General features: G+C 38.0%; 1 protein-coding gene across 1 annotated transcript; it reads right to left on the bottom strand.

The window, feature by feature from the left end:
• Positions 1-2,590: 2,590 nt before the first annotated feature.
• Positions 2,591-21,031, bottom strand: hnrnpul1l (heterogeneous nuclear ribonucleoprotein U-like 1 like). The gene is made up of 16 exons (XM_065284186.1): positions 20,876-21,031; positions 20,223-20,472; positions 19,475-19,861; positions 18,495-18,672; positions 18,345-18,418; positions 18,060-18,199; positions 17,876-17,975; positions 17,655-17,767; positions 17,280-17,546; positions 15,508-15,630; positions 15,302-15,430; positions 13,859-14,027; positions 6,849-7,115; positions 6,596-6,774; positions 6,285-6,470; positions 2,591-3,560 (listed from the first exon to the last, which is right to left on the bottom strand). The coding sequence occupies exons 2-16, from the start codon at positions 20,428-20,430 to the stop codon at positions 3,432-3,434; spliced, it is 2,649 nt and encodes an 882-aa protein (XP_065140258.1). The 5' UTR covers positions 20,431-20,472; positions 20,876-21,031; the 3' UTR covers positions 2,591-3,431.
• Positions 21,032-21,275: the final 244 nt, after the last annotated feature.

Raw genomic sequence — 21,275 nt, 5'->3', positions numbered from 1 at the left:
ATTCTAAAAAATAAAGTGTATTTGACATTTAAAAATTATGCTCTGTGTCAATGTTTATTTTGTTACAAATACTTATTAAATATATATTTTATTTAATGTGTAGTTGAAAATCTAAAAAAATAAAGTGAATTTAATATTTAAAAATTATGCTCTGTGTCAATGTTTATTTTGTTACAAATATTTAGGAAATATATATTTTATTTAATGTGTAGTTGAAATTCTAAAAAAATAAAGTATATTTGATATTTAAAAAGTATGCTCTGTGTCAATGTTTATTTTGCTACGAATAATTAGGAAATATATATTTTATTTAATGTGTAGTTGAAATTCTAAAAAAATAAAGTGTATTTGATATTTAAAAATTATGCTCTGTGTCAATGTTTATTTTGCTACAAATAATTAGGAAATATATATTTTATTTAATGTGTAGTTGAAATTCTAAAAAATAAAGTGTATTTGACATTTAAAAATTATGCTCTGTGTCAATGTTTATTTTGTTACAAATATTTAGGAAATATATATTTTACTTAATATGTAGTTGAAATTCTAAAAAATAAAGTGTATTTGACATTTAAAAATGATGCTCTGTGTCAATGTTTATTTTGTTACAAATATTTAGGAAATATATATTTTATTAGTTGAAATTCTAAAAAAATAAAGTGTATTTGATATTTTAAAATTATGCTCTGTGTCAATGTTTATTTTGTTACAAATAATTAAGAAATATATATTTTATTAGTTGAAATTCTAAAAAAATAAAGTGTATTTGATATTTAAAAATTATGCTCTGTGTCAATGTTTATTTTGCTACAAATAATTAGGAAATATATATTTTATTTAATGTGTAGTTGAAATTCTAAAAAATAAAGTGTATTTGATATTTAAAAAGTATGCTCTGTGTCAATGTTTATTTTGTTACAAATAATTAAGAAATATATATTTTATTAAAGGGTAACTACCGTTCAACCTGAAGAGGGCAGCACTCAAGACGTTTTTACACCATATATTGTAGTATTGAAACACTTTATACCCAAATGTCAAAAAACTTACTAAAATCAATGATCAGCACTAATAAAGCATAATTCTTACAGATCATTAACTAAAAAAAGTTGGTTTAGGGTTTAGTTACTCTTTAAATGTGTAGTTGAAATTCTAAAAAATAAATGTATTTGACATTTAAAAATTATGCTCTGTGTCAATGTTTATTTTGTTACAAATACTTAGGAAATATATATTTTATTTAATGTGTAGTTAAAATTCTTAAAAAATTAAAATTTATGTTAATAAGAAATATTTATATTTTGCTATATATTTTAGTGAATTTGTATGTATTGTTTTTAAGTACTATACATATGATTCAACTGTTTAGTATTTATATCAAAAGCCATGAGAAAATTAATAATTATGCAAAGAAATGTTGGTTTTTACGACTCTATTAAGACCGGTTCCGCCAAACCATATACGGTTCGACTTCATCCCTGAAACGAGCGCCCTTGAATCGTAGCGCTGCAGCTGGATAATATTGGATGTGGCGCGCGACCAAGTAATAAGGGTAGATCGCAGCCCCCTCTGCTGGTTAAAATAATCATTACATGATTGCTCTGGTCTGGTATCTGTGCATTGTGAAAAGAAAAAACAATTTTCTAAAATTATATTTACAGAAATTAATTGAATTAGAAGCTCACAATAAAAACACTAAATATAAAAAAAATGTTTGCCACCTTTTTTTTATTTATAGATAAAAACAAGTAAGATTGCAACAATTTGACCTTGAGCTTGGAAATGTCCCTGGTTTTTAATTTTAAAAAACTTGCGGTAATCTCCTATTGGATCCATTCCTAAAACATTCAATAAACATTAACAAAAACTCACCTCATTATTCTTCTGTATTTAATATCTGGTATCTGTGCATTGTGAAAAGGAAAAATAATTTTCTAAAATTATATTTACAGAAATTAATTGAATAAGAAGCCCACAATAAAAACACTAAATATAAAAAAATGTTTTGCCCCCTTTTTTTATTTATAGATAAAAACAAGTAAGATTGCAACAACTTGACATTGAGCTTGGAAATGTCCCTGGTTTTTAATTCAAAAAAACCTTGCGGTCATCTCCTATTGCATCCATTCCTAAAACATTCAATAAACATTAACAAAAACTCACCTCATTATTCTTCTATATTTAATATGGAGAAAACAAAAGTTGGAGCTGTTTACGATCTTGTGAGAAAGTCAGGTTTTCCTACCACAATCCATGCAGAGAACCGCATTATTATTATTTTTATATATTTTATATTTATTATAACCTTTGGTTCTGCAATTACATTGAGCCCTTGTAACCGTGTGAGAATTAAGGCTAAAGAGCACGAAAGCCAGGTTCAATGTATAAAAACGTATACATTTCAGAAATAAAGGAGCTATTGAGATCTTCCAGATTCAGATATCAGACACATTCTCTTCTGACCACCCCAGTATAAAAGATTGAATTAGTCTTCACTAAATTTTAAGTTCAGAAGACACCTTAATTTAGAGTAAAAAGGTTTAATTTTTTTAAACGAATCCCTTTACATAAAAAATAACACAACACAGAATTGATTCTTCAGATTATATTCTCAAATACAAAATAATGAGATCTGATTTGACCAAACCATATGCAGACACTGCTTTACAGACATGACACAAGGTAAAAACATATTATCCACACACAAGGAGCTACTTTTGATTATTACTAATTTGCAACATAGGAATAGAGGTGGATCAGACCTCTCCTTTTAAAAATGGTATAAAAAAGAAAACAAAAGTTGGAGATGCGTTATTCTGCTCAAGATTTAGGCTAATAAAACTTCCAGTATGATTTAAACTGTTAAGTGGTCTTAAATGGATGATTAAATACAGGCGAATGACCATACAGAACAATATCCATAACCATCTACAGCAAAATGTGGTTCTTTCATCTTAATAGAAAAATAAAATCAGTGGTAAAACTACTGGAACACAGGGAAACATCCTGTCTCTATACATCAGTGAATCAAAGCGTGCAAAGCCGGACCAAATTATCTATCCCGCTCCTCCAATTCAAGCACAACACAGTATTTGAATGTTTGGAGCGGACTTTACAACACATTACTAATTTCAAATGCCAAACTTCTCATGTACAAGTAAAGGAAAAAAGTCAAAGATCAAGCTGCATGTAAACAAATAATTAGTAGAGAAGCAAAAAGGGAAACTTGCCGCCAGGACTCAAACTGAGCACCGGTATGGTGGTTACCTTTAAAGTTGGCATAAATAGGGAGAGAATTAATTTTTAGAGAGAGCAGGCAAAAAAGGGGAAGACTAGGTACGAGATTAGGGCTCACAAAACAAGGATTGGATGAGGAATGCTGCTTAGGGAATGGGCCGAAGGGGCCGTATGAAGTGGCTGCAATGCTGCTACTACTGCGTTCCCGGGGTGCCCTGACTGCCTTGGGGGTTCTGCTGGTAGCTGCCGTAGTTTCCATATTGATTGTAGTACTGGTTCCACTGGCTCTGGTTCTGATAGTACTGCTGCCACTGCTGAGCGTACTACATAAAAAATAAACATACATCACTAACACATTGCGAAAAGAGCAGATTTAACTTCATTTTTACACTCTTTAAAGACAATGTAAGTGATGCTTTCTCCTAGATATAGCACATGCCACTTAAACTGTAAAACTATGGGATTATGTAGTGATTAGTGATAAACTGATATATTTAGCGGGAGAAGTGACGGGTTTAAATTGTCGCAAACTAATATTAGGTCAGAGTCCGCTGCTTGTGTTGCAAGTAAACATGCTGCAAAGTGTTTTTTGTGTATATGTTAAAGTTTCTCTGATATTTCAGCACAATTGATGAAATAAGATTGTGCACTTTTCACATGCTAATGAAAGACGCAGAGAGCAGCCGCTTTAGTTTAATCAATGAAAGCCAATGATAGCGCTGTACATTGTACAGTTTTTGAGTTAACTCGCTTTATTCGTGGGTGAAATCGTAGTCACAGAGACATTTACACGGAAATTTGCGTCATGGGAGGGCCTTCCATAGGCTTCTGCGACTCCGCTCGCTTCCTGTAATCACGTCACTACTAGAACAAGCTCCTGATTGGTTAACGCAGCGCGTTTTTCCACCAAAGTTCACATTTTTCAACTCACGTGTTTGCCTCGGCCACGCTCAATTCGCGCCATTTGCGCGAATGAGGCAGAATTGCATCTACCGCGCCGCGCTAAACGCCTCATTCACGCCACGAGACCTCCAGACTTGCGTCAACGAGTCTTTACATTGACATCACTCACACTTGACGCCTCTATCGCGGCTGGTCTGAACGAAGTATTAGGGTTGACCACTTGTGATCTGATCGACGAAAAACGCATCTTTATACCAGGTGTAAACCGAACCAAGCCTACAAATGCCGAACACTTACCCGACCAATCATCATTTATTTTTTAATGTGACACTATGATTGTGTTACACACAAGACTGCGATGTGCAGCAAAGTCTTTTTTCCAAACGCTAGCATGAGGAGTTACATGCACTAAAGCTATTTTTCTCACTATTGGCCAATATTTTAGAAACAGCCGATATCTCCTCTCAATCAAAAGAGAACAGGAAAATGCAATGAATTTTGCGCTCAGTGTATAGAAAATTTAAAGAAATATCACTAGTTCGATATTAATGGTCATAATGTGAATTTATACAATGGTGGCTTTTAAAAGTTTTATTCTAATTAATTAAGTAATGTTCCATGGGTGTTGATTGTTTTTCTGCAAAACGCACACCTGATCTGTCAAATGTCTTAAAATAACCACCAGAGCAATGCCTGTGGTAACTGTGGTGTAAGTAGAATAATTGACTCCGGTCCTTTGAATTATTTGAAAATAATGCACACCGCTTCGCGGCGTGTCGGCAATTATTACTTAAGAATAACATTCCGAAAATTTTGTTAAAATAACCACCCATCTATCGGTATCTGCTAATTAAATTTGATATCTCTAATTTTTATACATTAATAACGTATTTCGTTTAATTTGTACAAATGCTTTTGCAAATATTTATCATAAGTACTTAAAGGATTATTCAAAAAAAAATCCAGATTAATGCAGTTTAAAGTTGCAGTTTTAAAATGCAGGGCTCCAGACTAGGCATGGGCCGATTACCGTCTTCAAGGTATACCGAGGTTTTAAACAGTCAAGGTTTCAAAACCACTGAAATATTATGTGATACCGTCTCCAAGGTTTGAGCTGTGTTTATACAAAATTCATTAAATCATTAAGTCATGTGATTGATTTGATGTTTACATTTAATATACATTACAAAAATATTATATATTTTTTGATAGCATATTATAATTTAAAGGCTTTATTTTTATCTGGCATTTAAAAAATAACACATTTTAGTGTTGCAATGGCAAAACCGTAACACCGTGAAACCGTGGTATTTTTGCTAAAGGTTATCATACCGCCAGAATCTTATACCGGCCCATGCCTACTCCAGACTGCCACCAAATGAGAGTGTGCCACTGAATTTTACATCCAGTCTCGCATGTGCGAGCAGTAAATTTGACCTTTTTTGTGATGTGACACTGAATTTGAAACACACATTGTACTTTCTGCATCTATCATTTAAGTATTTATTAGTAATACAGTGGAAATTAGTAGAAATGTGAATATTTGGTTAGCATGTTGATTTACAGTGTGTGCCCCTAAATTTTCTGGTTGCGCCCCTAAAAATTTCAGTTGGAGCCCTGAAATGATCCCAAGCGAGGCATAAGGGTCTTATCTAGCGAAACGATTGTCATTTTTGGCAAAAAAAATTATAAAAAATATGCAATTTTAAACCAAAACTTCTCTTCTTCCTCCGGCTGTGTGACGTGCCTGCATGGTGGTGAGTAAATAATCTGGATTTTTTTTTTTTTAGAAAATTGACTAATCCTTTAAGATGATTAATTTGCAAATATTACTCACAATAAATGTTTATTTAGTTTCACCCATGTTCTGTTTGTCTTGTATAATGGTGACAAATGTATAAGTATACATTATATTGACCTCATCTGTCTTTTTTAATATTTGTATCAATCATATAAAAAAACATGGTCAGCTAAAAGTGTCGCTAGACATAGCAGAAAATTTTGAGTCATTTGGAGAAACAAAATAACATCTAGGGTTGCCATGACGTGATGCCATAACGTGGTCCTAAAAAAGATATTGTTAAATCTTTTAAATGCGTTATTAATCTCTTGTAACATCTACTTAAGTCAATTGATAAGCTCACCTGCTGGTACTGCTGATTATAGCTCTGCTGCTGCTGCTGTTGGTTGTAGGTCTGTGCTGTGGCTGCTGGGGTTTGACTGTAACTCTGGCTGTATCCTGGATACTGACTGTAGCTTCCATAGTTGTAAGCTTGGTTATAGTTGCCCTGGTTGTAGCCTTGGTTGTATCCTTGACTGTAGGACTGAGGCTATAAAAGATGAATAAAACCATTTTAAAGTTCAAACTAAAGAAATTACTACTAGTCCTCGTAGCTACTATTTCAATTTTGGTTGATGTAGCAGAAATTTCGATGCGACATTTAAGTCTCCATACCTGTGACTGGCTGTAGCCTCCATTGCTGCCAGTGCTGCTCTTGCTGTAAGAACTCGGGCGGTTGTGGGAGTAGCTGCCCCCAGACGACTGGTTGCGGTTGTATCCCCCACGGCTGGCTGAGCCTCCATCCCTGTAGTTATTTCCATAGCGATTCTGGTTGTAGCCTCCACGATTATATCCTGATGAACAAGTCATTCCAAGTCATTTCATCTTTTCAAAGTACAAAGCTAACAAATCGTTTGGTGAATCATACCTCCTCTGAAGCCTCCACCTCCCTGGCCGCCCCGATTCTGGTAGCCACCTCTACCACCCTGTGATCCACCGCGATTGTCGTAGCGCTGGTAGCTACCACGGCCGCGGAAGCCACCCTGCCGGTTATCGAAGCGTTTTTCGGGCGGAGGGCCGGCTTTGCGGCCTTCTTCGTTGTATTGCTTGATGAGAGTGTCTGCTTCTTCCCGCTGCAGTTCGATGAATCTCACTTCGTCCAGGTACTCGCCGGCGTCGGGCAGCACGAAGTTTGCTACAGGAGCAGAGGCACGCAATGAGGGACAGAACAGGTGTGCCGGCAAAAGATAAAGAGAATCATTATCAGCACCATACAGTGGTGACAGAAAAAATACGGGGGAAAGGACAGAAAAAAGAGACAGAGAGAGAAAGAGAGAGAGAGAATTTGAGCATGTGGTGATTAAGTTAACATGCTCTAGGACAAACATTGCCTTAGATGTGTAAGGGAACACTTGTCTCAGAGTCAAAATATGCAGACAATGTAAGGGGGATATCACAGGGAATGAAAACTAAACTAAAAACAGTTGCCAGAAAAAGAGTGCAATAATAAAATAGATCTCTTCATATTGAAAAAGACTTCAATTAGGGCTGCACGATTATGACAAAAATCATAACTGTCGATTGTTTCCATTGATATTGTAGTTATAATTATTAATGTAGATTATCAGAATGAAGCGTGTTAATGTGTCTTAACTTTCTGTGAAGCAGCTGCATTCCTCTTTATATTCAAAACTAAATAAAATGTGCTCTTAAAATACTTTATTACTGTTGCATAGTCTTAAAAGGTCAACTACACATAAAAACAACAGCATATACACTCTTGTTTCTGTATTAAAAATGCAATGCGTAACATTTTAGCAGTAAAAATTAACAAACATCAGTTATTGAATATGTAGGAAAATATCTGAGCTTAAAACTGTCTCCTTACCTTACTCCAAACACAATGGTAAGCTTATAATAATGATTTATAATTTGAGCTGTCAGGTCGGTTTTCCCAGGGAAAAGTTTGAAAAACGTAATTCGTCTTTACGCGATGACGTCACGTCTGTAAATAAAGAAGAGGAGCCAGAGGCTTCATGGCAAAAAACATTTGCTTAGAGTTTAAACGTGTCATCTAGATGTTTTAAACGACGATCATGGGGAACGTCATGTCCGTTTATTACATTCTTACATCTAGGGAAACATCTGTTAAAACAGTGAACGCTCAAACTGCGAGTTCATGCTAAAACAATAGCTATATATAATCAGTCAGGCTTTTCAACACCTGAAGGGATTAAACTGAACCGGTAAGGCATCAGTTAAAATACTTGCGTTATCATTACGTTAGAAAATATATGTTAGCTGCAGATATACTGTATTACTTTACTTCAATGTTTTCCACATGCTTATTTGAGGCGGGTGAAAATTAGGGCTGTGACGATTAATCGGGCAAATGCGTGTTTTTTCAATGAATTCATTTTAATGAATTACTGTGAAATGCCTCCACATCCGAAAGCCAGAGGGCGCTCTCGTGCAGAAACTCCATTTGTGCCACAGAAGAAGTACTATTACAAACGCTATTCCAGGAAATGTCTATAGGAATATTTATATCGCTGCTTTTCAGATTGTTTCAGGTATTTTCATGATAATAAAGAATATTTTGAATGATTTTGTTTAACGAGTGTTGCTTTTTTAAATGCACATTATAAACGACTCCGACTCATAATGATTTTAGATTGATAAAGACTTCCTACTGACCAAATTCCATAGTACACGCACAAGCTGTGCATAAAACACAGAATCGCAGCCTTGCGATTTAGAATCGATTTCAGACAGGAATTTTCAATGGGACCCGCGATTTAATCGTAACATCCTTAAACTGAACCATTAAGGCATCAGTTAAAACACTTGTGTTATCATTACATTAGAAAATATACATTAGTGGCAGAAATACTGTATTACTTTACTTCAATGTTTTCCACAGGCTTATTTGTGGCGGCACATCTGCCAGGTGGATGGGTGAAAATTAGGGCTATATGACGATTAATCGGGCAAATGCGTGTTTTCTCAATTAATTAATTTTAATGAATTACTGTGAAATGCCTCCACATCCGAAAGCCAGAGGGCGCTCTCGTGCAGAAACTCCATTTGTGCCACAGAAGAAGTACCATTACAAACGCTATTCCAGGAAATGTCTATAGGAATATTTACGTTGCTGCTTTTTAGATTGTTTTGGGTATTTTCATGATAATAAAAATATTTTGAATGATTATGTTTGACGAGTGTTGCTTTTTTAAATGCACATTATAAACGACTCAAACTCATAATGATTTTAGATTGATAAGGACTTCCTATTGATCACATAGCCGTAGTAAATGCAAAAGCTGTGCATAAAATACAGAATCGAAGCCTTGCGATTTAGAATTGATTTTAGACAGGTCTTTTTAATGGTGAACGCGATGCATCGTCAAAGCCCTAGTGAAAATAGAGAACTAATGAGAGTTTAGGTCGGTTGTTTTCAGATTTACTGTCATGTGGATGTATATATTGACAGATCTGTGATCACAAACATCAAATTCATCCGCGAAGAGTAGCGTGGCGAAGCACAATGCACGCATAGAACATTTCGCAATTTTATATTTCAATCAGAGATGGCGATAGAGAGGCCAAAGTTACAGACTGCTGCTTTAATATATACATCATCTACGAACTGAACCGTGACTTCTGTGTACCGTTCCACCCCTAATATATAGATAGTTAAAATTTTACAATGAGAGCAAACTTAACAGAACCTAAAGGCAACAATTATCGTACTTACAGGCTGTGATTCGGAGGAGCAATCTGGTCCAAATAAACTGAACACTAACCCACACTTTATGGTTAACGTAGCTTACAGATTAGCGAAGCAGTCATCAGTGACTGTTGTAGTCGATCAATTTTAAGTAAATTTTACTACAAATTCACAGCCTCCTCTTTTGGATGTGAAAATTTGGAGGTGAAAACTGAATTCACTTTCACAACGCAGAGAGAGAGCGCAGCGTCTTCTTGACATGAGGTTATACACATGGTACGTGTATTCGCGGTAGAGACTATGTAGAACGCATGGCTAGGCCTGTCGCGATAAACGATAAATCGATTAATCGCACGGTAAATAAAATGAGCTCGATCATTTTTTTAGGCCGCGATAATTCACATTTGCATGCTTGTTTGTTTTCCTTGTCTCTCTCTCTCTCTACCAAAGAGACTGGATGACCGCTCCGTGCAACGAGTGACAAGGAGTGAACCCTCGTCAGTCATTTGTCAGTCGCATGATCTGTGTGGGGAGGGGGGACTCCTGGCGTAGCCTATCACAGTAGGAGTACTGAGGAGGATGAGAGCCGCGTGAGAAGTGTAGCAGGAGAAAACACTAGTTAAGACGAGAGTTGGAGAAAAAGATGGATTTACTAGAGGCTGTTTACACTTGTCATTAACATGCGTTTTTATCGATCGGATCACAATGTTTTACGTCTTTTCTGACTTTTCTGACACAAGGTGAACAGTGCTATTTTAGCCTTTCATTGATAAACTAAAGCGGGTGATCTCCGCAGTTTCATTTTGCAAGCGTGTGAAAGTTGCGCGATCTTATTTCATCAATTGCGCTGAAAATTCAGAGAAAGCTCTAACATATAAACGTACAAAATACTGTGCAGCATGTATACTTGCTAAACAAGCAGCGGACTCCGACATAATATTAGTTTGCGTCCATATAAACTCATAATTACTCCCGCTGGCGTTCAAATGACAGCGGAGAGACTCGCCCACCGTCTCACGGACCGTCCCCTCACAGTATTCAGCACAGAAGCGGTCGAAAGTGGACAAAAGAGACGGATTTAAATACCAGGTGTAAATGTGATATGTCTCTCTCGTCCACTTGTGATCTGATCAAAAACACATCTTGATACCAAGTGTAAACAGCCAAGTTTCAAAACCAAACGCTACAGCTGCAGTGTGGGAGTACTTTGGATTTAAACCTAATGACCGAGGTGAACCACTAAACCTGAACGAGCCGTTATGTCGCATTTGTGGTAATAACGTAGCACTTAAAAGTGGCAACACGACAAACATGCATATGCACCTAAAACGCAATCATCCTGTTATTTTGTTCATTTCTTGTGGATATTTAAAATGTCTTCCAGTTCCAGTATTACTTATTGTTTAGAAATAAAAGTTTATAGATCTTTGAAAAGGTGTATCTGCATTATTATAATGGTCCCGGAGCAGCAATGTTATCGCCTATCGCGATAAATTCCGAGGCAATTTATCGCCTAGCAAAATTTGTTATCGTGACAGGCCTACGCATGGCAAGTCATGACGTAGCAACTTTACAAAAATGGGATTCGAACTCTAGAAGACTCGTTTCAGCGTCTCTGACTCAACTCTTTCTTTTGATAGCCAATAACTTGAGTTACGGTTCACTTTCAGCTTTAGCTGACTGTTTACATGCATTTACAACGACATGACACACTGCATGAAAGGTAATTTTTACAATAGCATAATACATGCTTTTTAAAGATCAGATTCAGAACAATGATCCAAACATACAGAGTTTTTAACTGCTTTTGGATCGGTAGATGCTGCATTGTATTATAAGAAGGGTAACAGCGGAAAATACGGATTGACTGAATTTTTCGTCATTGGCGGGGAAGCGTTAATTGACGAGATAACTTCAATGGTGGGGAAAGAGTTAAACTGTTACATGGCATGATAAGTGTGTGGGACACTATCGCATTACAGCAGAATATGGCAACCACTGGCAACAAAAGCATGTGACTAGGGGTGTGCCGGTTTTAGAATTGGTGATGACGGTTATGACGTGAGTCAAATGTGACTGTTCATAACATAACCGTCGGTGGGGGGCGTTTTGCTCATTTAAATGCTCGTGGATTGACGGGAAAGTGTCATTTTACCATCAAATCATGAATGTGATGCCAAGTGTGTTTTAAACAGTAATAACTTTGAACAATTTAACAGAAAGCAATGAAATATTTAAAAAACACACTGTTGCCAGAAGACTGCGTTGTCACTCTCTCATCTATCATCTATTTTAATAATCTTCATAGAAACAGATTTGTGCATTGGGCTTTTTATGTCTGTAATTGTGTCTATATCTATCATTACACGGACCAGAACAGCACGAAAACAATGTGGATTAAAAGCGTATTGAAGAGGTTTTGCTCATAAATGCAGGTAAAAGAAAGTAATGTGAACTTGAGATTGTTATTAAACGCAGCCGGTGTAAAGCACAATGGCCACGCGCAGCAAACGCTCTCCGCAGACGCGCTGCACAGTGCTCACCCGGCGTTTGAATAAACTAGACACTGATTAGCTACTTGCTCTACATTTCTTTAAAACTAACAGCAAGACAACTAGCAGTGAATGTGCGTTCAAGAGAGTTAGTAAATTAGCATAGGAGGATTTGGACTTGAAAAGCGGAGTGTACTGACGCCTTTCCGCGGTTAAAACAACATTCCTTCTCATGGTCATTCATGTTTATTTGATGCTATAAATTAACTAGAAGGAAGAGATGATTTCAAAGGTGAGACTTTGTTTAATATGTTTAATCTCAAAAGTAACCGAAAAGCAACCTGGTTTGTCCTGTATGTCAACGCGTTGTCAGTGTCTGCTCCGCTCTGTATATTTCACTGCGTGAGAACGTGAGGGGGCGTATAACACAGACTGTTAACAATTGTTTTTAATTAGTATTTAAAAATTCTTTATGATAAAAAATGTTTTTAAAAAAATATTTTAACGGTTTTGCCGGTTATAGAGTTCTAATGACGGTGTTCAACTATAACCGTCGGTCTCACGGTTATATAATGACCGTCACACCCCTACATGTGACAGACTGAATGGTTGTAAAACAGCTAATGTCATAATGTCAATTTATGCAATTTCCCATATTCGATAATCGTTTAAATTAACGATCAATCAATTGAATAATCGTTAACAATAATAGTGCAATAAGCCTTTACTGCAGTGGCATATAGCCAATGACATGAAAGTGTGCGTAAAAAAAAGTGTGAAGAGGGTCTTTGCTTTCAGTATCGGACCCTATTAAATCCACTGCAGATGCATATCGTTGCATTTGCAGTCAGCCTGGTCTCGCATAACATTAAAAAGCCCAGGTGTGTGTCTGGCATCGAGCATTATTGTGATCATGGCGAGTTTAACTTCTGTGCGCTCCCTTAATTTTTTCGACGGCTGTAACTTTTATGTGTTTTGCGCAGGCGGCGCACACACGTGCATAATCTTGCTTATTCGACAATCGTTAAGTTTTATCGATTTTATTCTTATCGACAATTAATCAAAGATCGATTAATTGTTAACATCCCTAAAAACAACACAAATCAATCATAGCTATTGAAACTAGATCAACAGTAAAATAAGTATTTTGGAGATGCCACCTTAATTGAACACTTAAAGTACTCTAGACACATCACATGTGCTCTTCTTAGGCATCCACATAAAAAAGACTGAAGGAAACACAAATATATAAATTTTTAAGTCACTAGCAAATGAAAGGCACGAAACTTAGATCAAGTGCAATTACGCTTTTTTATGTGTACGCAATCACAATTCCGATTAGTTTTCGTTTAATTGTGCAGCCCTATGTCCCATAATTTATTCACCCTTTAGTAGTGCACCCGATACAAACTGCTTGGTTGGCTGAAGTGAATTACTGAGCACGAGCCAATCTCTTCCTCAATCCTGATTATCTGAACCGGTTGTAGTTGTTGGAAATGGCATGAGAGACAATGCAAGAAAATGTGGTTAACAGTACAGAGGGGAGATGAAAAGATAAGAGGAGCTCTTTTATCTGGCAAAAAGGTTTTAACAGAAGGAGGGACGGGTGGTTTCTTCCAAGTCTTAAATCAAAAAAATAAAAATAAAAAAAACAGCAAAAGCAGATCTGGTGTGTAGTTGTTGAACATTTGTTTTTGTTATCCATGGCATTCCTACCTTTCATTTCTAACACAGCATGATCGGGAACATCCTTCCCTTCCTCATCAGTTCGCTTTAACGTTCGCTCTTTTAAATCCTCATCCGTGGGACAAATTACAATAGCCTTGCGTTGAAAACCTTCAAAAGGACGCATTTTTCGTCTCTGGGCTGATCCATAAACATTTGTCTAGCAATGGTGACAAGAAAGAAGTAGAAGCTGTTCATTATTTGCTTTTGTTACGGCTTTGCGTTCCGTAGGAGGGGAATTGGATTCCTGCAACGATGAAAGTGAGAGAATTTTTTTTCATGTCTATTGTTACTGCTCTGGAACAGCTAACGGTTGTCTCTCACAACCCCAACTGACTTACCGTCAATTCAGGACAGATTCGGGTTGTGACTGACATTATGTAGGGGACCCCATGTACTACCTCAAGCTTTCCGAAGCCATTGTTAAATACACTCAAATGAGAAAAAATGGCTGACATGATGATAAGAAGAATATTTTACGAAATTACATGATTGTTCATACATTACATTCAATGTTTTTACATTTTAACAGTCTACAGGCTTTCTATTCATCACAGCCGTATGTTTGTCATGTGCAACTTTCACTACATCAACTGCATCTTGGTTTCCTGACCTCCATGACTTTGTCTGTCCTATAAGATGCATGTACGCTGTGCAATGTACGCAAAACTAATACTTGTGTATTTCAAAGAGACATGCATTAAGTATTTGCATTTTAAATGCATGCACAATGCTAATTTCTGTCCTGCCTGGGTCCCCTTCCTTACCTTTACTTACCCAAGGTTCAAGGACCAGCAAGCCCGACGCAGACAAACATTTACTACCTACCGTTGCATACTCACAATTTCCTATATGAACCATTAGCATGTCCTTTGACCTTACCTACCTTATAACCTCTCGAAACAGTCCGCCTGCAAACTTCAAGCACGTTAATTGCACTTACCTGCCATTTATTATTAAACACAACAATCAAGTAAAGTTCCAAGTTAATCTAAAGTTCTGGTTTTCTTTACAATTACTCAAGCAACAGAAGGTGTTTTCTTACTCACCAGGCAGTGACTACTTGTTTTTCAACATCTTACTAATGACATGGACTACTTGTACAGTGTGGCAAGATCTCTTTACAACAAAGCATACATGACAAAGTCAAAAATATTCATTACGACAACACACTATACTGCAGACTTTCCCTGCTTGTTTTTGTAGGGTTTAAGCAAAACAAAACATAATTCAGCAACATGTTCAGGACAAAGAAATGGGATTGAGAAAAAAAACAAGTCTTCAGGTGCACAATATGCTAACCAATGCTTTGGTCTATGCTACAGAAAGAGCAGAAGTGCATTAATGAACATGTGCATCAGGATTTGGGTTGAGGAAAGGGAAGTGGGTTTTTAGCGGCGTGGACCGCACGGAGGCAGGCAAGTATATCAGTACCTGGTCCAGGATGTAGTTTCGCTTCTTGCGGGCAGCAATCTGGATTAGCCTGTTGAGACACTGCGTAGCCTGCTGAATAAGTACGTCCCATCGTCCGGAGTAGTTACGCTGGCGACGGAGTCCCATGACCTAAGAAAATTTGTCAAAGTGAACATTAAACATGATAATGACATAATCACAAAACATATATTATTAACCTATTATACCTTCATCTTTTCCATGATAGCATTTGTGCCCAGGATGTTGAACTTTTTTTCTGGGTTCTCCTCGGCATGTTTTATGGCCCAGGTTGTTTTTCCACTTCCAGGGAGACCAACCATCATCAGGATCTACGAAAAATACATCAAACTAAGACTTTACAAACCAGGGCTCACCAACTTCTTTGTTAACCATTAACATGTTTTACATTTACACTTATGGCTCTGGCAGATTCTTTTATCCAGCGACTTACAAGTGCATTCAGGCTATACTTTTTCTTGTATTCTTGTATCCTTGGGATCTAACATGAAAAATTTGTCTAACTGAACATTCAGAGATTAAAAATAAAGACTGCTACTAGGGTGCAGTGGTTACAGATTGTATGTGGGGAAGCGTTCACGCTTTCATTTGCGTATGTGCATGCGTACGTTGATGCATAGGTCTTATATATAATGCATACATATATTTTGAAAAATATTTGAAGCGGAGGAAAGTGACGCGGTCACGTTTTCGGTGTGATTTTAGATGCAAAATGTGAATTAGCAATTGAGCATTTGTCCTTGGCCATTTCAGTGGGTGCTTGAGCCAAGCCTCGTAGCACCCACGGGATTGGCGCCTATGTGCATGTTTATTGTAGCACTTCCATCCATGAAACAACAACTTTTTTGGGATTATAATGTTTCTAGCCGCGCTGATAACGTGTTCTGATGGTGTACTGGTAGCGCAGATTGATACTTTTTCGCAACCTTGAAAGTCCAAGAAAGAATATCTTTGCTCAGCCCCAAACCCAGTGGGTCATCACTGATATCAGTCGACTACCCTTGCAAATAGCGCACTAACTCTGATGCTGCGTTCACACCAGCCGCAGTAGAGGCGGCAAAACTGCGCTATTCGCACGTAGTTAGACGCTTGAACATTTGAGTTTACTTGCTTTATTCGCGCATAAAACTCTAGTCATTCACGTGGAAATTTGCGTCATGGGAGGGGCTTCTGCGACTCCGCTGAGACTCCTCTCGCTTCCTGTAATCACGTCACTACTACAGTAAGGTCCTGATTGGTTAAAGTCGCAATGAAATTGAAATGAAAAACTATATATATTTTTTTAATATTGTGGTATTATTAACAAATGACTTATCTGTGAGCTTCATTATTTAAAAAAAATTCGTGTGTTCTCAATCTTTAATCAAAAATGCAAATCTCCTCCCCTCCTCAAAATGATATCTCTTCACTTCCGGTCAAAAGTATGGCAGGTGGGCGGGGTCCGGTAGAAGATCGCAGCGATTAGCAATTAGCAACACGACCCAACTTTAAACGATCCAATCAGATCTCGATGGACAAATTCAAATCCAGCCCTGCCTTATTTCATCACAAAAGCCGTTTCATTCGGATATACGTCACCACGGGGAAAATAAGGCAACCGCTACTTCCGTTTCATGGCGACTTTAACGTTGCACGGAAATCTGCAGAAGTTCAGATTTTTCAACTTGTGCGTTTCCAGCGGCAACGCTGCTTTCACGCCTACCGCACCGCAGGATGCCTAATCGCGTCTTTGCATTGACTTAACATGTAAATCACTCACGCTTGCCGCCTCTACCGCGTCTGGTGTGAACCCTACATGAGTCTGTTGGCTGTTTACATTCAGACAAACTTGAAGACATTTCGCTGGAGGAGACTGTACTTTATATTTTTCATAGTTTGTGACGTTCACACCACCGCAGGCCACACTTGACAACCATCATAGCCTACACATTTATCTCAAAAGTAAAGTGCAACATCAAACCTCGCAGTCAGCTTTTGTGGCAGGACCCACTGTCCCTCTGACTCTGTCTGCCAGCTGAAAATCCTGAATGAAGGTGTAGCCCTCTGGTTGGGGGAAGAAGGGCTCCTCCTTTTGTCCAAAGTTGAATTCCACAGCACAGTTTTTCACCAATACATGTGGAAAGAGAGACTGTCCAGCAAGTTCCTCTCGAGAGACCCGAAAACAGGATCCCAGCAACTTGCCATTCTTGGAAAATGCCATGTCTACTTCATCACTGCTTTCAAAGTCCTACGGAAAAATCCCAGCAGAAAAAGAGATGAGAGTTATTTAATAATATGTTTTGGGGCATTCTTAAAAATCACTGCGGGTAATGTAAAAGTGTGAAAGAATACTTACAATATAGCAACCAAGAACATCATTTTCACCAAACTTTTCCCCATAATCCTCAAATTTACAGTTGGTGGATTTCTTGCCAGTTCCTCCGTAACCAAAAGAATGCAGTTCTTCACCTGTAACATAAACAAGAAGCTGCTATTCTTTGCATCATGCTAAAGAAATACACAACACGAAACAAAGACGTTGTCCATTTTGGAGTTAGCATAAGTCTGGCAACTTACCAAGCTGAGTGCTGCATGAATCCAAGGACCATCCTATTCTCACCACATGAGGATCAGGCTCGCTGCTAGGAAGGTGTTTCACTGAAATTTCCTCTGTTATCTACACGACACAGCAGAAGACATTGTACGGAGCAAACAGACAACAATACCTAACAATGCTTATATTAAGTGGTGCTATCATTACCTTTATTTCAAAGCACACACGCCCTTTGTTGACACCATAGGTGGCTCGAGCACCTGCCCACAGGTAGGCAAAACCCTCAATGGTCAGAGGGTAGCCACTGTACCGGTCACGAGCCACCTTGAAGTGCAGGTCACAATTATCTAAAGAGAAACAATACGATATTGAATTAATATATACATATGGAATGAATTACATATGACTATATGTATGTAATTTATTATTAATAAAAATAAGAGAACACGTCAATGCACCTCCATTACAACAAGTCACTTTCAATTTACTCACAGGTGTCAATGACCACTAGCTTATCGTCAATCTCTTCTTCCTCTTCTTCGGCTGGGGGCTGTGGTGATCTCCCCCTGTAGCAAACAAAAAACATTGAGATTAAGCAATAAATGCAAAAAAATTCAATAAAATAATCAGAAAAAGACCTGCCTCCTATCATCGCGATGCTCGTAGTAACTATATCCTCTGCTCTCATCGTACGACCTCTTGCGACTGTATGATGCGTACTGATCATCCTCTGTTTTGACTGGTGCATCCGTAGCACCCCATTCATTAGCTTGTTCAGCTTGCTGTGGAACATCCTCTTCTGTTTTCACCTCAGAACTCTCTGAAAAAATTTGGACAAATCATCAAATATATTCTGCATCTTGCCCGGCACAGTATTGTATCTACCAGAATTTTTTTTTTACGTTAGGTAACGCTTTTTTCGGATTTTGCAGACTGTCATGGGCAAACTGAATAATTTATAATGATCAGGATTATTGTTTTATCACCCAATACACTATATTATGCAAATAAGGTAACGTATAAACCACCACCGGTCTTGCCAGGCTGCTTTGAGTACTTGGTTGTGAAGGATGCTGCAGAAAACCAAGATCTGGCACAGTCTTGACCGGGACTGTACAGCTGTTCTCGCTATGATCCAAACACCAAAACAGAGCTTAATGCAGAGCATGCACTTGACTACATAATGTGTCTTAATACATGATGCATTACCAATAACCTGCCATGATCAATATACACAATACAATAACTGTGCTGACCATCAGCGATTTTTTTAGCTGTTGTCATGACAGATCTCGTCGCAGATGTCATTCTCAATGTTGCTGCTGCGCACAGGGTCAGCCACAGATGTCACACATAAACCGGCTGGGTGTTATTGTTGGGATCTAAAGCTTGCCACATTTTTGGCATGACTGCAGCTGTGATCTCCAAGTTTTGAATATCAGTGTGGCAACTGTACTCGCCATAATGTCCTATATGCCACAAACTTTTATAATAAACCTCATTTGCATTAACAGACATGCAACGCCTGGACTGTGGGTTAGTGAACACAAAAAGTTACTGCATACTAAAGTGGCACATCTGTTTAGTGAATTTGCACGAATGATTCATGCACTTGACCTCACCTGACCCCTCCTGCTGGTTATGTTGACTTGAGTCTCCTTCTGGCATTTGGCGTGATGCCGGCTCCTCAGATGTCTTCTCCACCTGCGGCTCAGATTTTGTAGGACCTTCCTCGTTCATCTCTTCTTCCTGCTCCATTGCTGGTTCCTTAAGGTCTGGTTTCTTGACCTCAGGCTCTTTACATTCATCTTGGTCATGCCCCTGACCCATATCTGCGGTAATATCACTCTTTCCAAAACCAGGGATGGGGGTCTCAGTGCTGTCCTCGTTGTTTTTGTTATTCTCATTTTCCTGATCATCATTGCCATCCTGGAAGAGGTCTGTGCTGTTTCCATCGTCAAACTGTGCCTTGGCCTCTTCCCCATAATCTTGCTCCTTGCCTGAAACCTCTGCAGAAATATAGCACAATATATTTATAAAAAAAACAAAGTTGATTTGCTTGACTTAACGCATGAATTTTCCAGTAATTCATAAATATTTAAAAAAAAAGTTAAATCTGTTATTGCACCCACAAAGACCAAAAACTAGATGTTTTAAAGCAAGCATTAATTTTTAGAAATGTATACATTAACTTTACTCTTAAAATGTCCATAGCTTTTGTTTTCCAAATTCAAAGCAACACTTTGCCGTTTAACCCTCATTATAAATAATCTCTCACAATCCCTGTGTAGCAAATCTCTCACAATGTGGACTGCCACTTTGTGACGTCACGTTAGCAACTCAGTTCCAAGGTTTCAATGCATGTTTTACCTTCGTCCTCCTGAAAATCGTTGCCATCCCCAGCCTCATAGTCTTGTTCCTGCTCACCGGGTGCCTCAGAGCCAGCGGCCTCGGCCTCCAACGCCGCCTGCAATCTGTCCACCAGATCGGCCTTTAGTCCACGAGTGTCCAAGCCTCGACGCTGAAGCTCTTCTTTTAGCTCATTCACCTTGAGCTTTTTAACATTGAGCCCGCTCATGGTTCATTCACCTCCAATTGCAGTTTAATCCCAACTGTGCTCCTGTTAAACAGACGTAAACAAACGCGAGTGGTTACTTTACGCGCTCGCTCGGCGGATCATGGCTAATATTAGCCAGCAAGCTAGCAAAGTGAAACCAGGGTTTTCTGCAAATATACGGCCATTGCACGAAATATTATGCATGTTTGGCCTTAAGCACAATATATATTGCAATATGCATGACTTAACCTGACCCTTTTAGATGTAAACAATCACCTGACTGGTTTCGTAAGAACTAAGCGAAGAATTAGCATTAGCTTAACGTTAGCAAACCGTTGACCTAAACATTGAGCGCGCAAACTGCAACAGACTCACGCGCATAAACAAAAGCCAAAAAAATATGAATGTAAATAACTTTGGTTAAACATGAATAATAACTTTTACTGGCAAATATTAAAATATTTACCCTTGTCCGTCGGGGTTTCCCTTAGCAAACTGTCGTGACAACGGCGGTATCGAAGATGGAGGGTAACCGTGGCTGACTACTTCCTCCGCTCCGCCTCGAGACGGCGTGAGCGCCTTCAGTTCCTGCTTGCTCATTGGCTGAAGCAGCTGTCAGTCTGAAGCTCACCTAGCCAATAACATTGTTAATCGCTTTGAATCGTGTTTATTTGTAGTTTGTTTTGGTCCATTTACTAAAAAAAGAAAACTAAATTTAACTGAGTCGCAAAATGTCTGACTCGACAGAAAACTAAAAATTAGCAGAAACGTATTTGAGCCTGGCTGTATCAGACACATTTCATAACATTTAAGTTATTGGCACACATTTAACACTGGTTCAGAGGTTAAATGTGAAGCCCTGACAG

This window comes from Paramisgurnus dabryanus, chromosome 5, assembly GCF_030506205.2.
Source record: "Paramisgurnus dabryanus chromosome 5, PD_genome_1.1, whole genome shotgun sequence".
NCBI lineage: Eukaryota > Metazoa > Chordata > Actinopteri > Cypriniformes > Cobitidae > Paramisgurnus > Paramisgurnus dabryanus.
Note: the sequence above shows the minus strand (reverse complement) of the source record. Positions and strands in the feature narration are given on the sequence as shown.

What these genes read in the sequence shown, in the direction of transcription:
- hnrnpul1l (XM_065284186.1), bottom strand. Translation starts at nt 20,430, where the DNA reads ATGAGCGGGCTCAATGTTAAAAAGCTCAAGGTGAATGAGCTAAAAGAA. An exon ending in GCTAGTGGTCATTGACACCT is followed by an intron (nt 18,200 to 18,344) that starts GTGAGTAAATTG and finishes GTTTCTCTTTAG; the next exon opens with ATAATTGTGACCTGCACTTC. An exon ending in TTCATGCAGCACTCAGCTTG is followed by an intron (nt 17,768 to 17,875) that starts GTAAGTTGCCAG and finishes TTTATGTTACAG; the next exon opens with GTGAAGAACTGCATTCTTTT.